General features: G+C 33.3%; 3 protein-coding genes across 8 annotated transcripts; 1 reads left to right on the top strand and 2 right to left on the bottom strand.

Moving 5' to 3' along the window:
• Positions 1 to 1,225: 1,225 nt before the first annotated feature.
• Positions 1,226 to 5,091, bottom strand: LOC106113848 (uncharacterized). 3 transcript variants are annotated; one of them, XM_013306880.1, is made up of 6 exons: positions 4,529 to 5,091; positions 4,019 to 4,320; positions 3,743 to 3,825; positions 3,116 to 3,291; positions 1,936 to 3,040; positions 1,226 to 1,806 (listed from the first exon to the last, which is right to left on the bottom strand). In XM_013306880.1, the coding sequence occupies exons 1-6, from the start codon at positions 4,638 to 4,640 to the stop codon at positions 1,548 to 1,550; spliced, it is 2,037 nt and encodes a 678-aa protein (XP_013162334.1). In that variant the 5' UTR covers positions 4,641 to 5,091; the 3' UTR covers positions 1,226 to 1,547. The 3 variants fall into 3 exon arrangements, with proteins under 3 accessions (XP_013162334.1, XP_013162335.1, XP_013162333.1); XM_013306881.1 differs by having other exon boundaries at positions 1,227 to 1,806; positions 1,936 to 2,908; XM_013306879.1 differs by having other exon boundaries at positions 1,227 to 1,806; positions 1,936 to 3,291.
• Positions 5,092 to 5,375: 284 nt separating this feature from the next.
• On the top strand, positions 5,376 to 8,478 carry LOC106113883 (uncharacterized). Of its 4 annotated transcripts, none has more exons than XM_013306929.1 (3): positions 5,376 to 5,467; positions 5,790 to 5,993; positions 6,481 to 8,478. In XM_013306929.1, exons 2-3 carry the CDS (start codon positions 5,801 to 5,803, stop codon positions 7,353 to 7,355), a joined length of 1,068 nt encoding a protein of 355 aa, XP_013162383.1. In that variant the 5' UTR covers positions 5,376 to 5,467; positions 5,790 to 5,800; the 3' UTR covers positions 7,356 to 8,478. The 4 variants fall into 4 exon arrangements, with proteins under 4 accessions (XP_013162383.1, XP_013162382.1, XP_013162385.1 ...); XM_013306928.1 differs by having other exon boundaries at positions 5,787 to 5,993; XM_013306931.1 differs by lacking the exon at positions 5,376 to 5,467 and adding an exon at positions 5,559 to 5,678.
• A 2,358-nt stretch (positions 8,479 to 10,836) lies between these two features.
• Positions 10,837 to 19,772, bottom strand: LOC106113906 (indole-3-acetaldehyde oxidase). Its single transcript, XM_013306966.1, has 16 exons — positions 19,701 to 19,772; positions 18,028 to 18,197; positions 16,839 to 16,999; positions 16,147 to 16,523; positions 15,702 to 15,925; positions 15,409 to 15,511; positions 15,207 to 15,334; positions 14,626 to 14,913; positions 13,932 to 14,216; positions 13,190 to 13,683; positions 12,936 to 13,119; positions 12,658 to 12,853; positions 11,812 to 12,581; positions 11,545 to 11,737; positions 11,341 to 11,454; positions 10,837 to 10,991 (listed from the first exon to the last, which is right to left on the bottom strand). The coding sequence occupies exons 1-16, from the start codon at positions 19,741 to 19,743 to the stop codon at positions 10,912 to 10,914; spliced, it is 3,810 nt and encodes a 1,269-aa protein (XP_013162420.1). The 5' UTR covers positions 19,744 to 19,772; the 3' UTR covers positions 10,837 to 10,911.
• Positions 19,773 to 20,756: the final 984 nt, after the last annotated feature.

Genomic DNA, 20,756 nt, shown 5'->3' with positions numbered 1-20,756 from the left:
CCGTATTTTTATTTAAATTTGGCGTCCTAAATATGTTATGACATTATTGTTGAAATTAATAAATATTATTTGTTTAAAATTGAGTTAAACTCAAATATCACATATAATTTTATCTATGGTTACATATTAACTGAATTTTAAAAAAAGAACTGTGATATGATCACATCACAATAGAGAATATAGATTAAAAATGTGGAAGACAAAATTTTTTTCCCATTCAAATTATGCCATAAAATTTTTTAAAAAAAACAGACTGATTAAGATGGCGAATTTGTTGAAATTAATCAAATCATAGACAATTTTTTTTCCTTTTTTTGTTGTTAAATGTTTTATTATATGAGAAAATAAGATAAAAACATTAAATGTATCGTAAATTATGCTTATATTATTTTTTCTAAGTTCATCCACAATTATTATTAAATTAGGCTTTAAGGACAATTTGAATTTATTTCAATTAATAGTTTTAGAAAATATACATACATTTTTTTTCTTTTTTTAAATCAATAATAAAAAAAATCAGAAAAATATAATGTGGATATATTTAGAAAACTATTTTTTTTCAGGTGCTCACTGTTTTTATATTGCATTGTTATTTTTTTTATGTTTGTATATTTAATGATCGAAAATAAATTATTATCACAAATTATTTTATGTGACTTCGTCGTAACATTTTTCGTATCTACCTCCTCTTTTAGTTATTACCTAGCTGTCGACACCGCGATTTAATCCGCACGGGATTTGAAAAAAACTTAAATAGTAGCCATGTGTTCTATGCTGCCAGTCTGGAGATATCTTCAATCAAGCATTCGCATTTATAATATTAGTAAGTAGTAAGAATAGATTTATATCAGGAAATATTTTTAGTAATAAAAGTACTGTATATCTATATATTTTATTTATGTACAATTACATATTTCATGCATCTCTATGTATAACCTTTTATAAAGTTTTTCTTATATTTATTAATATCATGATACAGTTAGTATTTTGAAATGTAACTTTGACAAAACATGTTCATAATCCTCTTTATATTTGTAAGAATTGTTACAATTTTTTTATTATTAATTATACATTGCAAAACTAATTAACAAACTCTGATATGAACCATAACTATTTAATTTATATTTAATATTTACTAATTTTGAATGTATATGTAGTTATTACATCAATTTACTAGATATTACTACATATTGTAAGCAATATTATAAAATTTTGACTAAAATCACTGAAATTCGATTCTAAACGGCAAGTACATAAGATATACGATTCAGAATTATATAACTACATAAAAATAACTAATTTAATATACTTCAGACTTATAAAAATAAAGACCAAATAGTCAAGTTATAAAACATGATTATATACATAAAATCATCTTACTATAAAATACTTAAATAACATTTTAATAATGTTTTAATTGTCTCAACTTTACGTTTACACTATGAAACAAGTATTTAAACATCCATCACATTCTATTTTAGGAAAAAAAATATGTCTTAATACAAATATAACGGTAAAATTTCATGGTCTAGAAAAATCTCATTAAATCAATCAACATCACCTGGATCTAGAAGAGAATTATCAACCAAAGTTCTTGAGAAGTTATCCACTAGTTTATCTTCTGCTTCCAATTTGTTGTCCTCCGGAGCTTGATATAGTACATCATCTAAATCATTAGCTGAAGTAACCGAGTTCTGATCGCTCAGACTCAAGCTGGAATCGTTATCCTCACCGTAACATCTACGTTTGTGATCTGACGGAAAATTGTGACAGGAATGTTCTACACGAATTGCTTGCATTGTGTTGCTGAAAAAATATATTAACATTACTTAATTTGTACCATGTCAAAGAAAATTATGTCTTTCTTAAAATGTTTAAGATTTAAAATGAGTTTATCAATAATAATTTCAAGACTACTTGAAATAAAATAAATACCTTGTTTTCCTCAGTACTGGTCGATCCATCTCCATTTCAAGTTCCAAAGAGTACAGTTTAGCTAAAGACTCCAATTTCTCCTTTTCCTCGGGATCTTGCAAACCCGGTAGCTTCAGTTCAATTTGACAAGAGTCCTGAAGGAATTTAGACAACTGTTCATTAGCCGCACTCAATATAAGAAAGCCGGGCCGTTCCTCCCTTATTCTCCTACATCCGGCCCGAATTTCCCTTATTTCTGCAACTGGTATATTACCCATAGAATGTTCACTGCAGTAATGATCGCTCTGTGGTGACTTCTCGCTTAAATTTAAATCGCTCGATGACGTCTTCTGTAGCGTGAAATTCGTCCGCGGCGCTTGATTGAAAGCCTCCTCGTTTTGCTCAGATTTCTCCACGAAAACCTGAAAGGACTGAAAAAACGTCTCGTCTGCATTCTTTCCTGAAACCCCAGCGTTCTTTATATCACTAAAACTAGAGAATGAGGAATGCGGTTGCAGAATATCCCTGTTCTCTTTCGATACTCCTTCGTCTTCCAAATCGATTATAGTTTTGGAATCGGACATCATATCATCATCATTACCGGAATCGACTTTCGCCCTTTTCTTTTTGAATCGATTTTTACAATTATTCCAACCACTTTTGCCACTTATATTCTCTTTCTTCAATCGTTTTGGAGGTGGCATACTGCTGACTGTTTTTGTACAATTATTATTAACTTTAGATGATTTGAAAGTTAGACTCTTGTTGAATACTTTCAGTTCTTCAATTCCGGGCCAATCTGTTAGTTCATCATCTCCTTCTCTGTCACTGTCGTTGGTGACCACTCCATCTGATTCACTGCTGCTAAGTGAACTACTTTCATTACCAGTGCAATCCATTCCACTGTTAGATTCATCAAATTGCAAAGGATCCCTTAGTGAATTAGGTGGATGTGTCTTGTTCAACATTTTTATCTTCCTCTGATATTTTCCATCTAAACAATTTTTACCAGTTGGATTAAAGACAGGAGGTAAATCAGTTGCTATCCGATAGCCAGTCATTTTTGACAGTATCGGTGTACCATTTCTCGATGGATTCTTGTATACAAAATTAAAACTTGAACTGCCTGGCAACGAAGGTGTATTTGTGAACGTTGAACATTTCGGATCTTCTGTATTTTGAGATTTAAGAACAATTTTACCTGGTTGTAGGATTGAGTCTCTTCGTTTCTTGTCCGAGTCGTGTCTTTTTGATTTGAAATCGTTTTTGAAGAAAGCCGACTTTGAAGAGCAGCCTCCGCTGAACGATCTTTCTCTCATTTCGCAAACATCGCCTTTATCTCTGTGAGACCATTTTCTTTTACCGCAGAATGCATTCCTATATTTCAGAAAACACAATTAATTAGTTATAAACTAATCCTATTTCCAAGAAATTAAATAATTACTCTTAAAACCATACCAATTTTTTTATAACATTAGCAATATAACTATGCCATATTTTTTTTGTAAGCTAATAACATAACAGACATCCAGTCTGAATTATTCCATTAAATTTTTCATTAAAAATATATAATTAAAAAAAAAATTATAATTATGTACTCACATTTCTGCTGAAGTTTTTAGATTCCATAGCAGAACCATGAAAATGCATTCAGACGGAAGAACCATTTATCAAACAAAAAATTTAAAAATATTCTAATTAAAAATATAAATAAATACTTTATAGGTGAGCACATTACATGTCATAATAATTATTTATAGAAAATGACATGGTAACAAAAACATGATCAAGACTGGCAAGAGATAAAAATTATATAAGCATTAATTACCTTTCTTGTTTATGTTTTCCGATGTGCAACAAAGGTGATAATCCTGGTGTTTGTAATATTATTGTTGTTGGAGAAGTACTCAACTGGAAAATTTCATAACACTATTATGTATGTGATTGATTAAATATGAAGCAACAGTAAATAAAAAGTGTTAGAAGTCACCTGCAACTAAAACTCAAACTGACTTAGGCAATAAAAGAGTCAGAGGACACTTAAGCTAGTATTACTGTATTAAAAAGTAGAAAGAAACTATTAATACTGTATAAAAGATCTAACCTCTGTTGTGACACTCAATATTTCAACCGGAGGTGACCTCTTTCCATCTATATACTCTACTGGGACCTTCTTATACTTTCTTTTCCTTCTAGCATTGGCAGGACGAGTGGGAGAGAAGTTTTCATTAAATGAATCAGATTCAAAGTTGCCAATTTGGCAGTACTGCCTTGACTTCAGGTTGGCAGACTTGTGAAGATTAACATGAGGGTCATCGGAATCAGAGAGTGGTTGTGTGATGAGTGGTGCTTGTGGTGGACTGCTGGAGCTTCCATCTTCAACTAGACTCACAGTTACGGTGGCCGCTAGAAATAAATATGCACAATATATATACTTTTTATCCTGGTCAAGTTCTATTGTGAAAAATTTAATTTTAACCTTTATTAGATTTTACTTAAAAAAATTAAATACTTTATAAAAGATTAGCAGCAAAACTCTCCATTGTATTCAAGTCATTCTCATTATTGACAAAATAATTAATTGTTATTATGTAAAAAAAAATTGTAAACTAACGCAAATTCCCAGCGGATCTGGTGCGCCGTCGCAGCCCCAGCTTCCGCCGCTCTTGCCGGCCACAGTTACTTTCTTCGAGAGCCAGGTTTAGGTCATGAGACAATCTTTCCATGATACGCTAAACACAACCACCCAATACAAAGCCCATCGTCCGGACAAAATAACAGCACAAGCAATCTAGAACTTACGATATATCAGTGCGTAATGCTTTTGTTTACCACCTAATTGGCCTACTTCCCACCTGCAGTTCTTATCCGAATCACTGCACTATGCACTTTATTTGTTATAAAGAAATGATGGTATTAAATAAACTAAGACTTTTGTATTTTCGTCTTAAGTTTATGAAAAAGAATGAGAAAGGTCACTATTTTTAAAACCACGTACAGAAATTGTTCTAGAGTATAGTAGTTTAGTTTTATCTAAAAAATATTACAAATTACGTATACGCACAATTAATAATTACACTGTACGTTATAGCACATTCAAGGTAACATTGAGTAAAAATTAATAAATAAGCAAACAAACCCCACACATACTTTTGCTTAAAACTCAACATTCAATTTCTTAAATTCAGCTTTACAGATAAGCAAATGTCATAAATTAAACATGGTCAAAGAGCAAAAAAAATCCCATTCCAAATAGTAATTTTTACAATTAACTTCCATGTAAAATTATTATAGTTAAGACCAGTTAAGACGTATGTTACTGAAAGTAGGAATTAAACTATTTAAAAAATTTAATTGCGTTTTTTGTGGTGGGAGCAAATGACTGCTCCACTGCAGCTGCAGCAGCAGGAACCATAAATTATTATTTACTGCAGTTGACTTGTCTTTGTTTTGTCAGACATCATTTTGAGTTTTGGGGTCAACTGTCAATTTGTGCGCGAATAACGTTTGTTGTAAAAGTTCAACTTTTTGTTTTGATTGTAGAAGTGTTTTGGTAAGTAACGTTAAATTAAATAACGTATAAACCGTGTTCAATTTGATAGTTCACTGGCTTTTACAAATTGATTTAGATGAGCTAATATGAAAGCTTTGTATGAATACAGTAATGCGCATCTTAATTTAGGCGGGAAAGTGTACTTCATTTTTTGTCAACATGTCTTATCTATTTGTAACTTTAATGTTTCGTGATAGTCCGAAACTAGTTTGTAAGTAGAGATTTATTCTTCAAATTAAAATTGTAAATTTAAATTTAACATTGTCGTTAAGCATACATTGAGATACGTTTCCGGTTGTATTGTTATCAAATTTTTCAGCAGTGATTTAATCAATGGAGGGCGCGGCGACGCCTGAGACGGGGCGTCGCACCCGGGCCGCTCTCGCCGAAATCCCGACGCGCCTGGACCGTCTCCGCGTCACACCGCTCCAGCCCGTCACCAACTTGCGTGAGCTGTCGCCAGCGCTGCCTCCGAGCTACCTCAGCCCGGCGCCCTCGCCCGACGAACTGTGTATACAGCAGCGAGGTAAGTACCATAACGCAGATTATAAGTGATTAGGTACTATTGTGTAGTTATGTGAGCCACTGAAGACAAACCATATTGTAGAGCGAGACAAAACCCAGGCATTAGTAATGATAGCTTTAATAACTAAAATAAATAATATATAATAAAAAAGAATACTTTCTCCAAATACATGTTGTGTTTTAATTATATAAGGCATGAAGTGAAAGTGAAGCAATTCCTTGTATTGTCTGATCAGTGTCGTGGGAGGTTCTAAACTAGAGCCTAAAATGTTGACTGGTTTTAATAAAATAAATACACAATATAAATGTTTTTCTTTTTTTTATAAGAGAAGGGGGCAAACGAGCGGCGGGAACACCGAGGTGATCCCGCCGCTCAATCAAGAAAGTTTGGTAAAGAAATATGCATATTCAAAGATAATCTTCTTAGTTAATCATAGTTTTCATGTCATGGAACTTTGTTAATTATTTTGACAATTATTTACTATCAGGGAGAAAACGACAACCAGTAACATGGTCTCCTGATATAGACACCAAACGGAACTCAACATTCCATTCTACTATTCGGACTCCACCGAAGAACTCTCCGGGTCGTACTTCACCTCCTAAACTTGGAGTGACTCTTCGTTCTACGCCAAGAAAACGTCTATTGCTTGGCGAAACCGAACGTATACCTTTAACACCTGAAAAGATTGACTTTAGCGATCTTAGCACACCACAAAAATTTAAAATAACCAGCCCTATTAAAGGTACACCGCCAGTCAAAAGATTCAGATTAGACAAAACCGTGGAAGAGTTCAGAGGTCCGATAGATGTTGCTCTAAAAGGTCTCAGTCCAACCCAACTTGTGAACATGATCAAACGTATAACTCAGCATCATCCAGAAATAGAACAAGAAATAAGAAGAGAAATGCCAACGCCAGATCTTGCACCCTTAGAAGAGAAACTAAGCTATTTAAAGTCAAATATATTTAAGAGTCTACCAACATCGAGACTTACTTCTAAAACTGATTCACCAGCTTTCTCACGTGCATCCACACATTTGGCTGCATTCAAAAAGTGTTTAATTGAGCAAGGGAAGATATTAATCGACTCACAGCAATGGGAATCTGTTGTAAAATACGTATTTCTTGCTTGGAGTTACGTAAGAGCAACACCGGTGTGGGATAACCAGCCGCATAATGTTCATAGAAAGCAGTGTTTTAAGGCTTTGATTAACTTCTGCATGACGTCATTGAAAAAAGGTTCTTTAAATAAGGATATATTAATAGATACACAGGACAAGTTGCAGGATTTAGTAGCAGATAGCGAAGAAGTACAGTCATGCATAAAACTTATACAAGGAAGACTTCAAGATTATCTTTAAATGTTCTGTTAGACTCAATTATAGATAATTTAGACATATTTAAAATCATTTCAGTATACATACTCAGTGAAAATTTCTAGTTCATTTAATACTTTTTAAAACCTTAAGATAATTAACAGATAATTAAAATTAATTACAAATATAACTTCTGATTTGATTTTTAATAGAAAATATATACCAAATTAGTTTATTTTAAATCAACTTTTAAACAGTTTTAAATCAAGATGAACTATTGGAGAATCAAATTTTTGTCATCACATAATCTGCATTTAGAAAAGTTTTACTTTTATGAAATTTTTTGGGTCATTAATTATCAAACTACTAGCTGTCGCCCGCGACTTTGACCGCTCTCAATTAAAAAGCTTCATTAGCAGTCTATGTGTTTCAAATATGTATGTCAAATTTTGTTGTGATCTATTGGACATTTCTGCAGATATTTTCTAACAAACATCCATCCATACATACATACAAAAGTTAGCATTTACAATATTAGTAAGATTAGACTGTAAGTTTTATGATATATATTTCGATTTGTATGTGCTGGTTTTGCATGTCCGTCTTCTTTCAGATGTCTATGGATTTAACCATAGAATCAGTTTATAACTATTATGATTTTCCTTAAATTCTATGTATGATGTATGTTTTGTTTGTATTGCAATGCGTTTTGTTTACCGAAACATCAACATCATCATGGATGAATTTTTTGTATGTCAAAAAAACCCCGCAAAATTATTTGGGTAACAATAATTATATTACTTTCTGAAGCAATTTTCTGTCACAGTACTGTCGTTGATTGTACTGTTTAATCACATTTTTAAATTAATTTTTGACTATTGATTTCTTTACAATCATGTTATTAAAATTGCAAATATAGTGGTATTTAATTTGTCTAACATATTTTTCGGGTACTTATTTTCTTCGTGACTGTACATTTGAAGGCTTTTAGTGTAATAGAGAAAAGTTCAATACTAAGTGGTACAATCGTAAACAAAGTTTTCTATTTTTGAATTTTTACACTTTGTAAGTCGTCTTTTATAAGTCGTTTTAAGAATATTGTGCCTTAAAATCTTTGAACATGTAATGATGCTTTAAACGTATTGTCATAAACATTGCTTGATGTCAATATTGTGTTTTTGTAAACTTTAAGTTATTTGAAATAAATCATTGTTTAAATAAAATATCCGTTCATTACCTATTCACACAATTTTCGTACTTATGTTTTTAACTAATAGACCCGGTTCAAATAAACTAATACAGCGTTGTAGAATGGTCTGTCCTTGGCGGTATTTCCAAACCGCTACGACTTATTGTCCTTCAAGAAGCGAGCTTATCACCACCTCAAAGGCCGACAAACGCATCTGCGGTTCCTCTGGTATTGCTGATGTCCATGGGCGTCGTTGAACACCTCGGTGTTCCCGCTGCTCTTTTGCCCCCTTCTGTTTTAAAAAAATATAAGAAAATTAAGAAACTCGTCCAATTTAAATCAGGGTAAAATCCTCGTGCAAAGCCCTTTGAAGGTACGCATCTGTTGATCCGCGCCGGACGCACCGCACGGATTTGCTTTATCTTGATGCGATGCGGGCGACGCAGAGCACTGTAAAATCATACGAAGCAAACTAAAATCCGTTGCGTGCTGTACGTGTGGTCTGTCCGACCGTATATACGGTCAATAAACGCGTATAAGACGGGGTTACTAATAACAAAAATCTTCGTAAGTAATAATAGAAGTTTCATTAATAAGCCGTGAAATCATAATAATAAGAAAATAAATGATATATTTGTTTCCTAATTAAATTAATGACAATTAATTAATGTTTTCTTCAGTGGCAAAATAAGATCATTAACAAATTACATTCATAACAATAATAATGAAAGGATTTAATGATGTAATTTGTTGTAATTTTGTAAACAATTTAATGATTATAATTAATAATTTATATTAATTAATTAACGGATTGGTATTTAAATAGCGGTTGTAATATTTTATCATCATTCCGTCTTCAGTCTTCATACAGTACTTTAGTACGCTCTAGTAATATTCTAGTAGTTTTAGTGATATTTTTCAAACACAATTTGAAAAATGAACAGGAAATCAGAGAGTCGTAAACTTTTATATCGTTTAATTGATAACCCAGTTAAAAGCTCCAAGCGCCCGAAAGGTAAGATTAATTTAAAATACATTTTGCGATTTATCAATTTATTTTTTTACAAAATTGTATTCAATATGTTTCGTAACGTTCTAGTTTTTACATATCTATTTAATCTAGATTGTATAATTTAAAAAAAAAATGATTTTTTATTTTTTTTAAAAATTAAATTTTGGAATAATAAAAAAAGATAATCGTTTAGAGTCTTATTAGATGAGTAGTTACATAAAAATATTATTTGCAATTTTTTCATAAAATTCAAATTTCAGGAACTCCACAAAAACCAAAGGTACCAAAGATGGAATGTTTTTCCACACCACAAAACAGATACAACGAGGATAACGAACTTGTAAAGACCCCACACGGAACTGAATGTAATTTATCACCAACAATATTCTTAACTCCGAAGAAAAGGCGAGGACAGAAGCGATTTGTCATCACAAATATGAAGAGATTGACTTTTGATGATGAAGAATAAAGACTTATTTGGAAATATTTATTATGACGTCGGAGAAAATAATATAATCCTGAATTTATGGCTATTTTGTTAGAACCTTTACTTCGAATTATTACAAGATATGCTTATTTTATTAGATCGTCGGTGGCTCAGGGGTCAAGCACTTGACTTGCAATCTGCAGGTCCTGGGTTCGAATTCCGCCATGTACCAATATGTTTTTCGATTTCCGATTTACATATGTACATTTATCCGACGTTCGTACGGTGAAGGAAAACAACGGGCAACCTGCACATATCTGAGAAGTAATTCAAAGATATGTGTGAAGTCAACCAACCCGCACTGGGCCTGCGTGGTTGACTATGGCCTAGTCACCCTTAACTTAGGGTAGGCTCCGAGCCCCTCGGTGGGGACGTATAGTGAGCTGATGATGCTTATTTTAGTGAGATATAGAACTATTCTGTAGTTTAAGCAAAGAGGCATATAAGTAGAGACTTATATTTACATAGGTAAAAATTATTTCGATGTATCGCAACCCTGTTGTAAATTGTGATTGTGAAGGGCACAAGAAAGAAAAAATCAAAAATGTATAAATTTATTTATATATTTATTACTATAAGTGAATTAATATAAGAAATAGTATTAAGATAAAAACATTGTATTATATTTTGTTACATAATTTATAAATTAAACATTTTTCAAATACATATTTCTTTTCATTATAAATTCTGAGACATCCTAATTTCGTTCTTTAATCACAAAAAAGATTTCAATATATACCAAACGTTGGTTTCTGATACCTAAATCTCTGAGTAAAATACCATACCTGTAATCTTTGATAAAATAGAGATAAAAATATCTTTTTAACGAGGATTTTGATCTCAGAAACCCACGATAAATGCTTTATTTGCTGAGCTATTTTTTCGTTTTTATTTTACGTCTCGTTTTCAAGTCTTATTTATTGCAAGTTAGAAGAAATTCATTTAACTTCACATCTAGAGCTTTTAATATTGACTCAGTATTGTATGGATGAGCTGAAAAGTAATACGTTTTTAGTAAGAGTTAAGGTCTGTATGAATTTTATTGTAAGACATTGATTCATAAGTTTATTCTGCTTTTTAGGGTTCCGTACCTCATAGGAAAAAAACGGAACCCTTATAGGATCACTTTGTTGTCCATCCGTCTGTCTGTCAAGACCCTTTTTTCATTTGTTTAGTATCAATAAAGAGGAGAAAGACTGCCTGTTTCTAAATATAGTCACTAGATGTCAGTAGACAAGGAGCAGCGGATTCTTGGCACTGGCGCAACTGCAGTTTTCAATTTTTCTCCCCGTTTTTGTTATCTTTTTATATTCTTATACTATGCATTTTAAAGCATACAAACCTATATTAATCCATTCCTTAGGATCATAGCCAGAGTCTTTTCTAGATTCATAAATGCATTTCCTCAAAGCATGAGTTACTCCATGTGCTGTACAAATACCCATCTCACCCACCGCTGAAATAAATTATTAAGATTGTTTTATGTCCATATTTGGCACATAACTATAATTCATGATAACAAAATAGTTAAAAATATGGTATTTACTTTTTGACCCCAACACTCCTTTAGGATTTTTAGCATTATATTTGAACTTTATTCTAAAGTCAATGGGAATGTCTTTCGCAAGAGGTACCTCGTAGTTAAGGGCATCATTAGTTAATAATTTCCCTGTTGTTTTATCGTAAACGAAATCCTCTGTTAAGAAATAACCAAGTCCTTGAACGTAAGCACCTTCCAACTACAAAATAATATAACAGTTAATATTTATAGGTTAATATTATTTCATGGTATGGATATAATTGAAGGACATACTTGACCAACATCTACAGTAGGGTTAGTACTCAAACCGACGTCTTCTAACATATCAGCTCTGAGTAATTCATATCGTCCTGTCAACACCTCCAATTGCACTTCCAAAATGACGACTGAAAACGCATTATACCTCTGAAGCTCTGGTTCTTTATCCGTCATCATATATTTAGCTGATAATTCGATCTGTTCTTCGCCAGCCGCTTGCACGACTTGCAACCACGTTGGATTCGTCAACTTCTTTCTTATTGGTTCCAATCTTAAGTTTAGCATCTTACACGCTTTTATAATTGAGAAACAAACACTCTCGCTCGTTATACTGGATCCGGAGAAAACATTGTTGGCTGCTACAAAAGAATAGTTAGGTATAACCGTGACGTGTTCTACTGGAACTGATAGTTCGTATGCACAAACCTGTGCAGCTTTTGTATTTAACCCTTGTCCCATTTCAATTCCACCAGTGGTCACTGTTACTGTGCCATCTCCTCGATAAATCGATACCATAGCTGTGTAGTTGCCATAAAATTGTACTGGAAACAGCATAACACTAGTTTGAATTGCTCGTTTCATCCAACGATTTTCTTTGTTGAATTTTTCTACTTCCAATACCCTTTTGTTATAATCAGATTCTTTTTTTAGTTCTTCTATAAGTTGAGGGATATCGTTTTCTTCGGTTTTCATGTTTGCGAGTCGTACAGCTGTTGAGTCTTTTTGCAATTTGTAAGATATGTGCTCCATTATATGTTCTATGCAGGCGATGCCTTCTGAAGTACCTAAAAAAATCAATTTGTGTGATTAAATTTACCAATGAACGTACCAAAATCAAGGTACAGGTTTTGAAATACTTACCCGGAGCTCGTGCGAATGTATTTGAAGGTAAATCTGTGAGTACACTGCCGGTCTTCAATTTCCAAGTGTCCGTGACGTAACAGTTGGAAAAACCTTCCGCTGTGTAGCTCAGTATGTTCTCGTTGTGTGAACAGCCGTCGTCTTCCACTATAGTAGCGTCTAGGTATTGGATTTTACCATTGTCATCAACTCCAACCTGAATAGCAAAAATGTAATGCTTTACAAAGAAATTCAGCCTTCTTTCTCAAAAAATATCGACAATTCTTTGGTCTCCTTACCTCGTAAATACATTGACACGGTAGTCTTCTGCCAGCCATAGTAAGATTAGTTTCAATCGGCAAAATAAATCTACAAGGAAGATCCATCTTTTTGGCAACCAACGCACACGCGGTTGAAACTTGAACATTGCGACTGATTTTACCTCCAAAACCACCACCAATTCGACGGACTTTTAGATGCACACTAGAAATATACGTTTAGTTAACTATTTTATTAAATAGATAAGAGAATTTATATTCTCGTATATACTTACTCGCTTTCATTTATTCCTAAACACTGAGAAATTGCGATTTGTGATAAATCCATCCATTGAGTTGAATCGTAAACTTCTAGACCTTTGTCTACGGGTATAACAACACACGTTATAGGTTCCATGTAATAGTGATATTGAGCTCCTATTTCATAGACTCCCTTTACTACTTTTTTTATATTAGTGCCTCTGCTCTTTGGTGTCATGCCAGAGTCGCCTGCCATATATCTTTTAGGATCACCCTTTGCTGCGTCTATGGTAAGCACAGGATGTGTTTTTGGAACATTTTTGTAAGTAACTTTAACTTTCCTAGCAGCCCTAACTGCTAATGCCTCACTGATCGCCACTAGTATCGCCACCGGTTGTCCAAAGAACTTAATATACCGACTTGCTAGTATTTCTTCGTCTTCGTATTGTAGTTGTATTCCTGGGAAGCCGAAAGAATTTTTCCCAGGGATATCACTTGCCGTATATACAGCAAGTACGCCTTCGATTTTCTACAATAAAAAAGGTTGGCACAGTTTAAGGAAGTAAAAGGAAACTGAAAACTGGGATAGCTTTCTCTACTTCTTATTCGATGATCAACAAATCGTTGTAATTTTAGTTGTAGTAAATATTCTTAGTTGAATAGTCTTATCTTTTACTTCGACCTCATTTTATTCATATATGACTACCTACGATTATATGGATGGTACTCTGCAAATCTAACAACTGTTTTTCTAGTCTACGTCTATAATATTCTTACCAAAACATCACATGCGTCAATAACTTCAATTTCGCCTGAATGTACTATTGATAGAACAAAAGCTCCAAATACTTCTCTTCGCTTAGGCGGTATATCATTAGCATATTGAGCCTCACCAGACGCTTGTATCAACGCTTCTAGTTTCTGCAACGGCTCATTGAGTGGGTACAGCGATTTGTCTGTTTGGAAATCTTGCTTACCACTGGATAACGGACGTTCAAACAACATGCCACCTGAACAGTACTTAGGACACGGTAATCCAGCCGGACTTATATTCAAGATGAACTGTGAAACAAAAAAAAATCCTTTACTTCAGTGAATTCTGTTTGCAAAATTAACATATGGAACAATTGTTTTCATTCGAGTTTTCCGGAAAACCCACAGTAATAAAGGGCGAACTGATTTTGTTAAAATAGCGTCTACAAGAAGTAGCCAATGTGTTCCAATCTTAAATGGACAGAGGAGTGGAGGTATAGTCCAATTCCCAGCCCATTTCTTAAAGGAAAAGACTTGAGGTTCCGGCGACGATTCGCGGTATTGCTTCCACATCGCGCTTGTCTTCTGTGGTGGTGGTATTTCATCAGGCGAACGAGCCATTCGTGCAGAACCACTTACAGTACTAGAGTAGGGTAGGTAGGGATAGTAGGGTACTAGGTTAAAATAACAAACCACGCTTTTATCATTTTAAACTAACCTTATAAAATAATCCGATAGCTAATTTCTTTCGACATTCCGGTGATGGTTTTGGTGGGCGATGCTCAGGTGTAATTTCTGCACTCAACTTTTGTATCGCCCTTTGCAAATTATCATTGGAAAATATATTCTTTCCTAATAAATATTGCTCAGTGTGATATGCATGGATGAAGTCAGCTGATATATTTCCGTATACTATCCTTGCTTCTGTTATTACGTTATGTTTGTTCATTTCTAGAAGGAAGCCAGCATTGACAATAGCTAATGCGTTTTGGTTACGTGGTAGTATCTAAAACATATAAAGACTTGATAATAGTTTAAAGGTTAACGCGGACTCGTCAACTCACCTACCCATTTGCCATGCCTCTCTGCCCAACTATAAGAAGAAAAGCGCATACTACGCGTCATTTTTAATAAATGGAGTTATTCGAATTGCATTCTTTCCCAGATTGTCATAAGGTACAGTCAAGCAATATATTTCTTCTTTTATAACTTTTGGACTAAATGGCTATGCAAGTTATTCTTTTAGGGTAAGGACCCTTACCTCATAAAATTTCGGTATATACTTGAAAATGATCATACCTTATAAGTTCTGACAATACTACAGTCGCCTAAAGGAGGCAATTCCACGTTCAGTATAAGCTGACCTCGCATATTGTAGCTCAAAAATTCTATCATGGACAACGTCACTTTTTGATTACTCGAATTTCCTAAAAGAAACATAACTTAGTTTTGTCCTTTTAATGTCCATTTAATAAATGATAGAAAGTTAACTTTAACTTACTCAATGTCACATAAGCTCCTACCGTTTCGAATAGCAAAAATATATCTGACTGAAAATCTGGTCTGGTGTGTTTCAGCATTAGATTACCAGCTATAGATCCGATCTAAAACATGGATAAAATAATTAAGTTTGATTTAAAAGTAATGAGATTGAATGTGGATGGCTAGAAAGGAAGAGAAAGACCAAATAAAGTAGTTGAATTGTGAGAAAGGGGATATGAAGGGGGTAGATTCAAATATGACGGCTGATAGAGATGTATGGAGTAGTACATACAATATATTCTAATTAATTACCTTTCTAACAGGAATGTGTGCTACCAGTTTGATATGTTTAGCGAATTCTTCTAAATATGCAAAGCCATTCATCGATTTAGCTGTATCTGTAAATATCGTGATGCAGTCCTCAAGGCTGATATTCCCGCACAGGACTAGATTCTGACTGAATTCATACGTCTTTAGTGATTTGACGTCACTTATGTCAATCAGAATTTTCGGATATTCGTATGTTTTGTAGACGCCTATAAAATGAAATACGAACGTTACAAAGCCTTTTAACTTTTGTTCTTATCATCAGTGGTTTATTATGGTGTTATTTTTAATGTAAATTACGTATCACGATGGAGAAGTGCATAATATAAAAATAAAAAGGTTTTAGATATAACGTAAATTAAGAATTGCTCTTAAAATATTTTAGGAGTTTACAATTGTCTTTTATAATAGTAATTTATTATTAACCTACCTTTTGCTGTGTTCCCATCGACAAACATATAAGAATCATCACCAGATTTTGAAAGAACATCAAAAATTTCTCTTTCAGAAAAAGCTTTGAAAAATTTAGTCTTTCCAAAATTTAAGGATATAAGCGATTCATTTTGGATCCTTAACTTATCTACCATACACCAGTCACTTTCGCTGATACTTGAGCATTTTCTTTTACATTCTATGTTCTTCTTGCATAGGTCTTCTATATCCTTGACTTTGGCGCATAGATCTGGACTCGCGTCTACTGCGAAAGACTTGGCTGTGTCCAATATGGGTCTATAGCCGGTACAGCGACAGGTGTTGCTGCCTAAAGAATCCTCCATTTGCTGCATTGTGAGATGCTTGTCTTGGAGGCTGCAAGGAATACTATATGTAAGAAATACTGTCAATCACTTTGGGCATTAATATCTTACTAATATCACAAATGCTATGTTTGGATGAGTTGATGGATGGATGTTTGTTAGAAGGTATCTTCATAACGGCTGAAATTTGTTATAGATGTAGAAAATAGTCTGGAAGAACACATACTAATTAAGTTTTTTTAATTTCCCACGGACGGAGTCCTAGGCGACAGCTAGTTAAATCTATTAAAATTAGTTTTCATTACATTAATACTAAATCTACACTAAGGAGATCACTAAACTAATAGACGTGCAATTAGAAATGTACCTATAGATTTGCATGACCCAACCAGTGGTACAGTACCCACATTGGGTTCCATTAAATGCTGCGATTCTCTTTTGACCTTCACTGTAGCCTGACAGTCTGTTGCCAACACCTTCGATAGTTGTAATTTCCCAGCCATGACAGGAGAACACGAGAACTAAGCACTATAAATAAAACTAGGTATTTAAGGTACACCGTACAATACACGGACAACTTCAAGCAGTCACTCCTAATCCGGTAATAATAGCGAAGTAACGGCCCGAGCCGAGGTTCCTGAGGGATCCCTCGAGCTTAGTTACTCTTAAACGAGGTTTAGGCTAAGTGCCATCTGCGCTCGGCCACCTCAAGCCCGGTGAAGCTGTAAATGCCTCCTCAAGGCAAACAGTGGCAATCAGTCACCAAAAAAAAAATCAAACAGTCAGGATGTTACCAGTAGTATTGAATACTCTTAAAATTGTCTCATCACGAGTGTGGTGGCTTTGCTTATATTCAAATTCTATTTGTTAAAAGAGTATTGATGTAACAATTTTTAGGGTTTTAATTTTTTTTTAATTTTCAATGTTGGTCACAATTGTGTCGAAATTAAGGTAACTTTTTTTTAAATCTTACAGCCTGCGATTTATACAAATAAATATTGTATAACTTCCTCTAAACGTAGTAAAAGAGATAGCAATCCAATTTTATCATATATTAGAGTGGAACAAATAGTTTCTAGTGAATCATTTAGCAAATACCGATCGAAATCTAAAGCATATTTTAGTGAAATTTAATTACAACTCATTTCTAGGTTAAGCCCGCATTTAACGCTGTGTAAATTACAAATCGTACACAATAAATAATTGTTGTTTTTTTTTAATAGACGGTAACAATTTTTTAAATACTCATTTGTTGCATAATTATTACGAAGAACTGCGGTTATAAAAAATGATAAAGTGGTTTAAAACGCATTTTGTATGTGAACATAACAGAAATATTACAACAATTATGTATTAGATTTTTTCTCCTTCGCTGGTATCCTATTTGGTGTTGGATTCTGCTTTTCAAATTAACGTTCCTCTTTGCTTCATCCTCGAAATAAATCTGGTAGTCAAACGCCATTTAATTATTTATAAAAAAAAAACTTTTGGAGTACCATAAAGGTTACACTATTTAACTGAAAGCCATATAGTTTTTGTCTATTGTGTTTACATACAGAGTTAACGGAGAACGTCTCCAGAGTGCCCGTGGTTGGCCGTTCCGCGCGTACGACAACAATGCAAGCGCCGCACCCGCCCTGATGACACATCGCCTTGGTTCCAGGTAGAGATAGGTAGTACCGGAGATATGCATTTAGTGATGTCTCCCGCGGTATTGTCTCGTTTACTGAAACGGGAACACTAGAATTAATACCTAATTCCTGAAATAGACCTTGAAGTATAGTGTAAAGTTTATAAGCGTTGTAATAGGAGAATGTGTATCATTTGCATTTCTTAAAGATACCGAAGCTCTTGTTTCCGAAAGACCTCACTAAGAGGTTGCTCTTAACTGCTGTCAGCATGGTCTGTATTAGCAGAATCACGCGTCATGGCAACACGCCTTAATTGACTGATTATTGATAACTTTTCTAGGGTAGAGACAGATTTGAAATACAGTAGTAGAGTCTGCAATAAAATCTGTGCATGGATAGGCCGGCACGCCCACGGAGGACAAGTCGTGTGCGTTCGGGGGTCTAACTTTACACTCTTTCCCTTCCAACCCTTTCTTTACGATGGGAAATGATTTTGGTTGGGGAGAGGACGATATTGGTGAGGGAAATATCCTCTTTCTGTGCGTATCCTCTGTTGATTAAATATATGCATTTCATTTGCAAATGCGGATGTCTATGGTCGCTGGTCACTTCGTTATTCGGCAAATAGCCTTTTGCTCGTTTATCACCTTGTACTATAAAAAAGATAGATGGAGTCACGTTGACTGCACGTGAATGGAATTCTATTTCAACTATTTCATGAACAAACATTGTTTGTTCAAATATTAGTATATTATGTACTTTTTATTTAGACATGTACTTTGAGATAGTACCAACTAAATAAACAAGGGAACAGATATAACTTTGAGGCAGTAGAGTTAGTTACGCAAAGGCGTTAGTTAAAGATAGCGTGTAATGGCTTCTAAAGTACTGTAAATGTCATGATTGGTTACCATTAAGCCAGTACAGAACAGTAGTACTGCCTTGACATGGACTGTATGGGTTCACTGGCGCCAGTTACATTAGGCCAGTCATAGAACACGACGGAAGTAAACAATCTTTCAACAGACTTATGATGGCGACAGAGTAACAGCCAAATTACTATAATTTATTTTAGAGGCCACGCATGTAATTTTAAATCTATTCATATTTAAATATAACTTTACTATGATAGAACGTTTATCTCTATAAATGGTTTAACTTCCAAGGTTTTTGTATATTGTAAATACAATAAGCCCTCTGTTTCACTTGACATCAAAAAGGCCTTATTGACATTAAAAGGCCAAGGCAACGTGAATTTTAAAAATCATGCCAGCCATTCATAATGTGGGAGCCTGATGATTCCTGAACTAGGGCAAAGCACTGTGTTTCAGGAGCCATTCCCCTTATAATTAAATCGATTTTACAATTGGTGACGAAACAAAAAAACAATTATTTATAATTTTGAACATGAAAACTAAATTAAAAAATAAGTAATATTTTTTATTTTTTCCGTATGAAAAATAAGTTTACCATATACCTATGTAATATGAAATAATACATATGAAAATATTACGATATTCGTTCGTCAACGTTCAATTTATATTAGTAAAAATAATTTTATTATTCAATTTACGATAAATTAAATTAAAAAAAAATACCTGAACATTTGACTCCGTTCACTGTAAATTCAATACAAGACATTTTATTTAAAAAAAAAAAACTTATCTTTACAAAATTATTTTTTTTTTTTTAATTTATTTTATGCCAGTTGCTTCTATGCGCTAATTCCAAGTTATACTGGCGATGGTAACACATTACACCAATTGTTGGTACTTCATCACGAATGTTTCCACATTTTAGGGTTCCTGAATAAATATAACAAATCCATGAAACATAAGTGTGTTGTTGATAATTTTCACAGTACTTTTGTCATTTCACATCAAACAAAACTTAATTTGTTAAGGTGTAACATTAAAATGTTTATTTGATGCCAACTTTTTTTTTCACTTCTAAAATTAGTTCACTATGACACTATAATTTTTGTTAAGTAATCGAGAAATCTAAAATTTCGTTTAGAGATGTATAAAAACCTTTTCTCACTCCCTCGAATACAGTTATTTGAATATTTGGATCGGTCTCAAGGATATAGAAGAGTAATTTTATTGGGTTTCGTAAAAAATAAAAATAAAAACTTTCATTAATATATGTTTATTTTGTGTCATTAAACATGAATTTAGTAAACCATTAAAAAATTACAATCATTAAAAAAAAATACGTCGAATTACATTAGATCGCTATTTAGGCCTTTTGTTAACAAAAAAAACTTATATAAATTTAAAATACTTACAACAACCGAGATTAAAACAAAAATACAGACGAAATAAAAAATAAAAAAAAAAACAAATTTCAATAAATTACAGATTACATATAGCTTAAAAATTAAAGGGAAAAATTCGTCGATACTAATTAATATATTATGTAAAATATACATTAATATAGTCTATACAATCATGTCAACAGTAAGTGTTATGCAAAAAGTGCGAATGTTACTCTAAAAGACGTTACGCAAATACAGACTTTATTACCTGTTGCATAAAGTCGAACATGAAAATTCTTAATATACAAAAATAATCCAAAAATTCAGAACAATTAAGCTTTGGCTCATTAAATATTACACTAAATTGATCTTTATCTTAATTACAATAAGGTCTATA

This window comes from Papilio xuthus, unplaced genomic scaffold (genome assembly GCF_000836235.2).
Source record: "Papilio xuthus unplaced genomic scaffold, Pxut_1.1 DF828177.1, whole genome shotgun sequence".
NCBI classification, from domain to species: Eukaryota; Metazoa; Arthropoda; class Insecta; order Lepidoptera; family Papilionidae; genus Papilio; species Papilio xuthus.
This window is presented reverse-complemented; position numbering and strand designations above follow the sequence as displayed.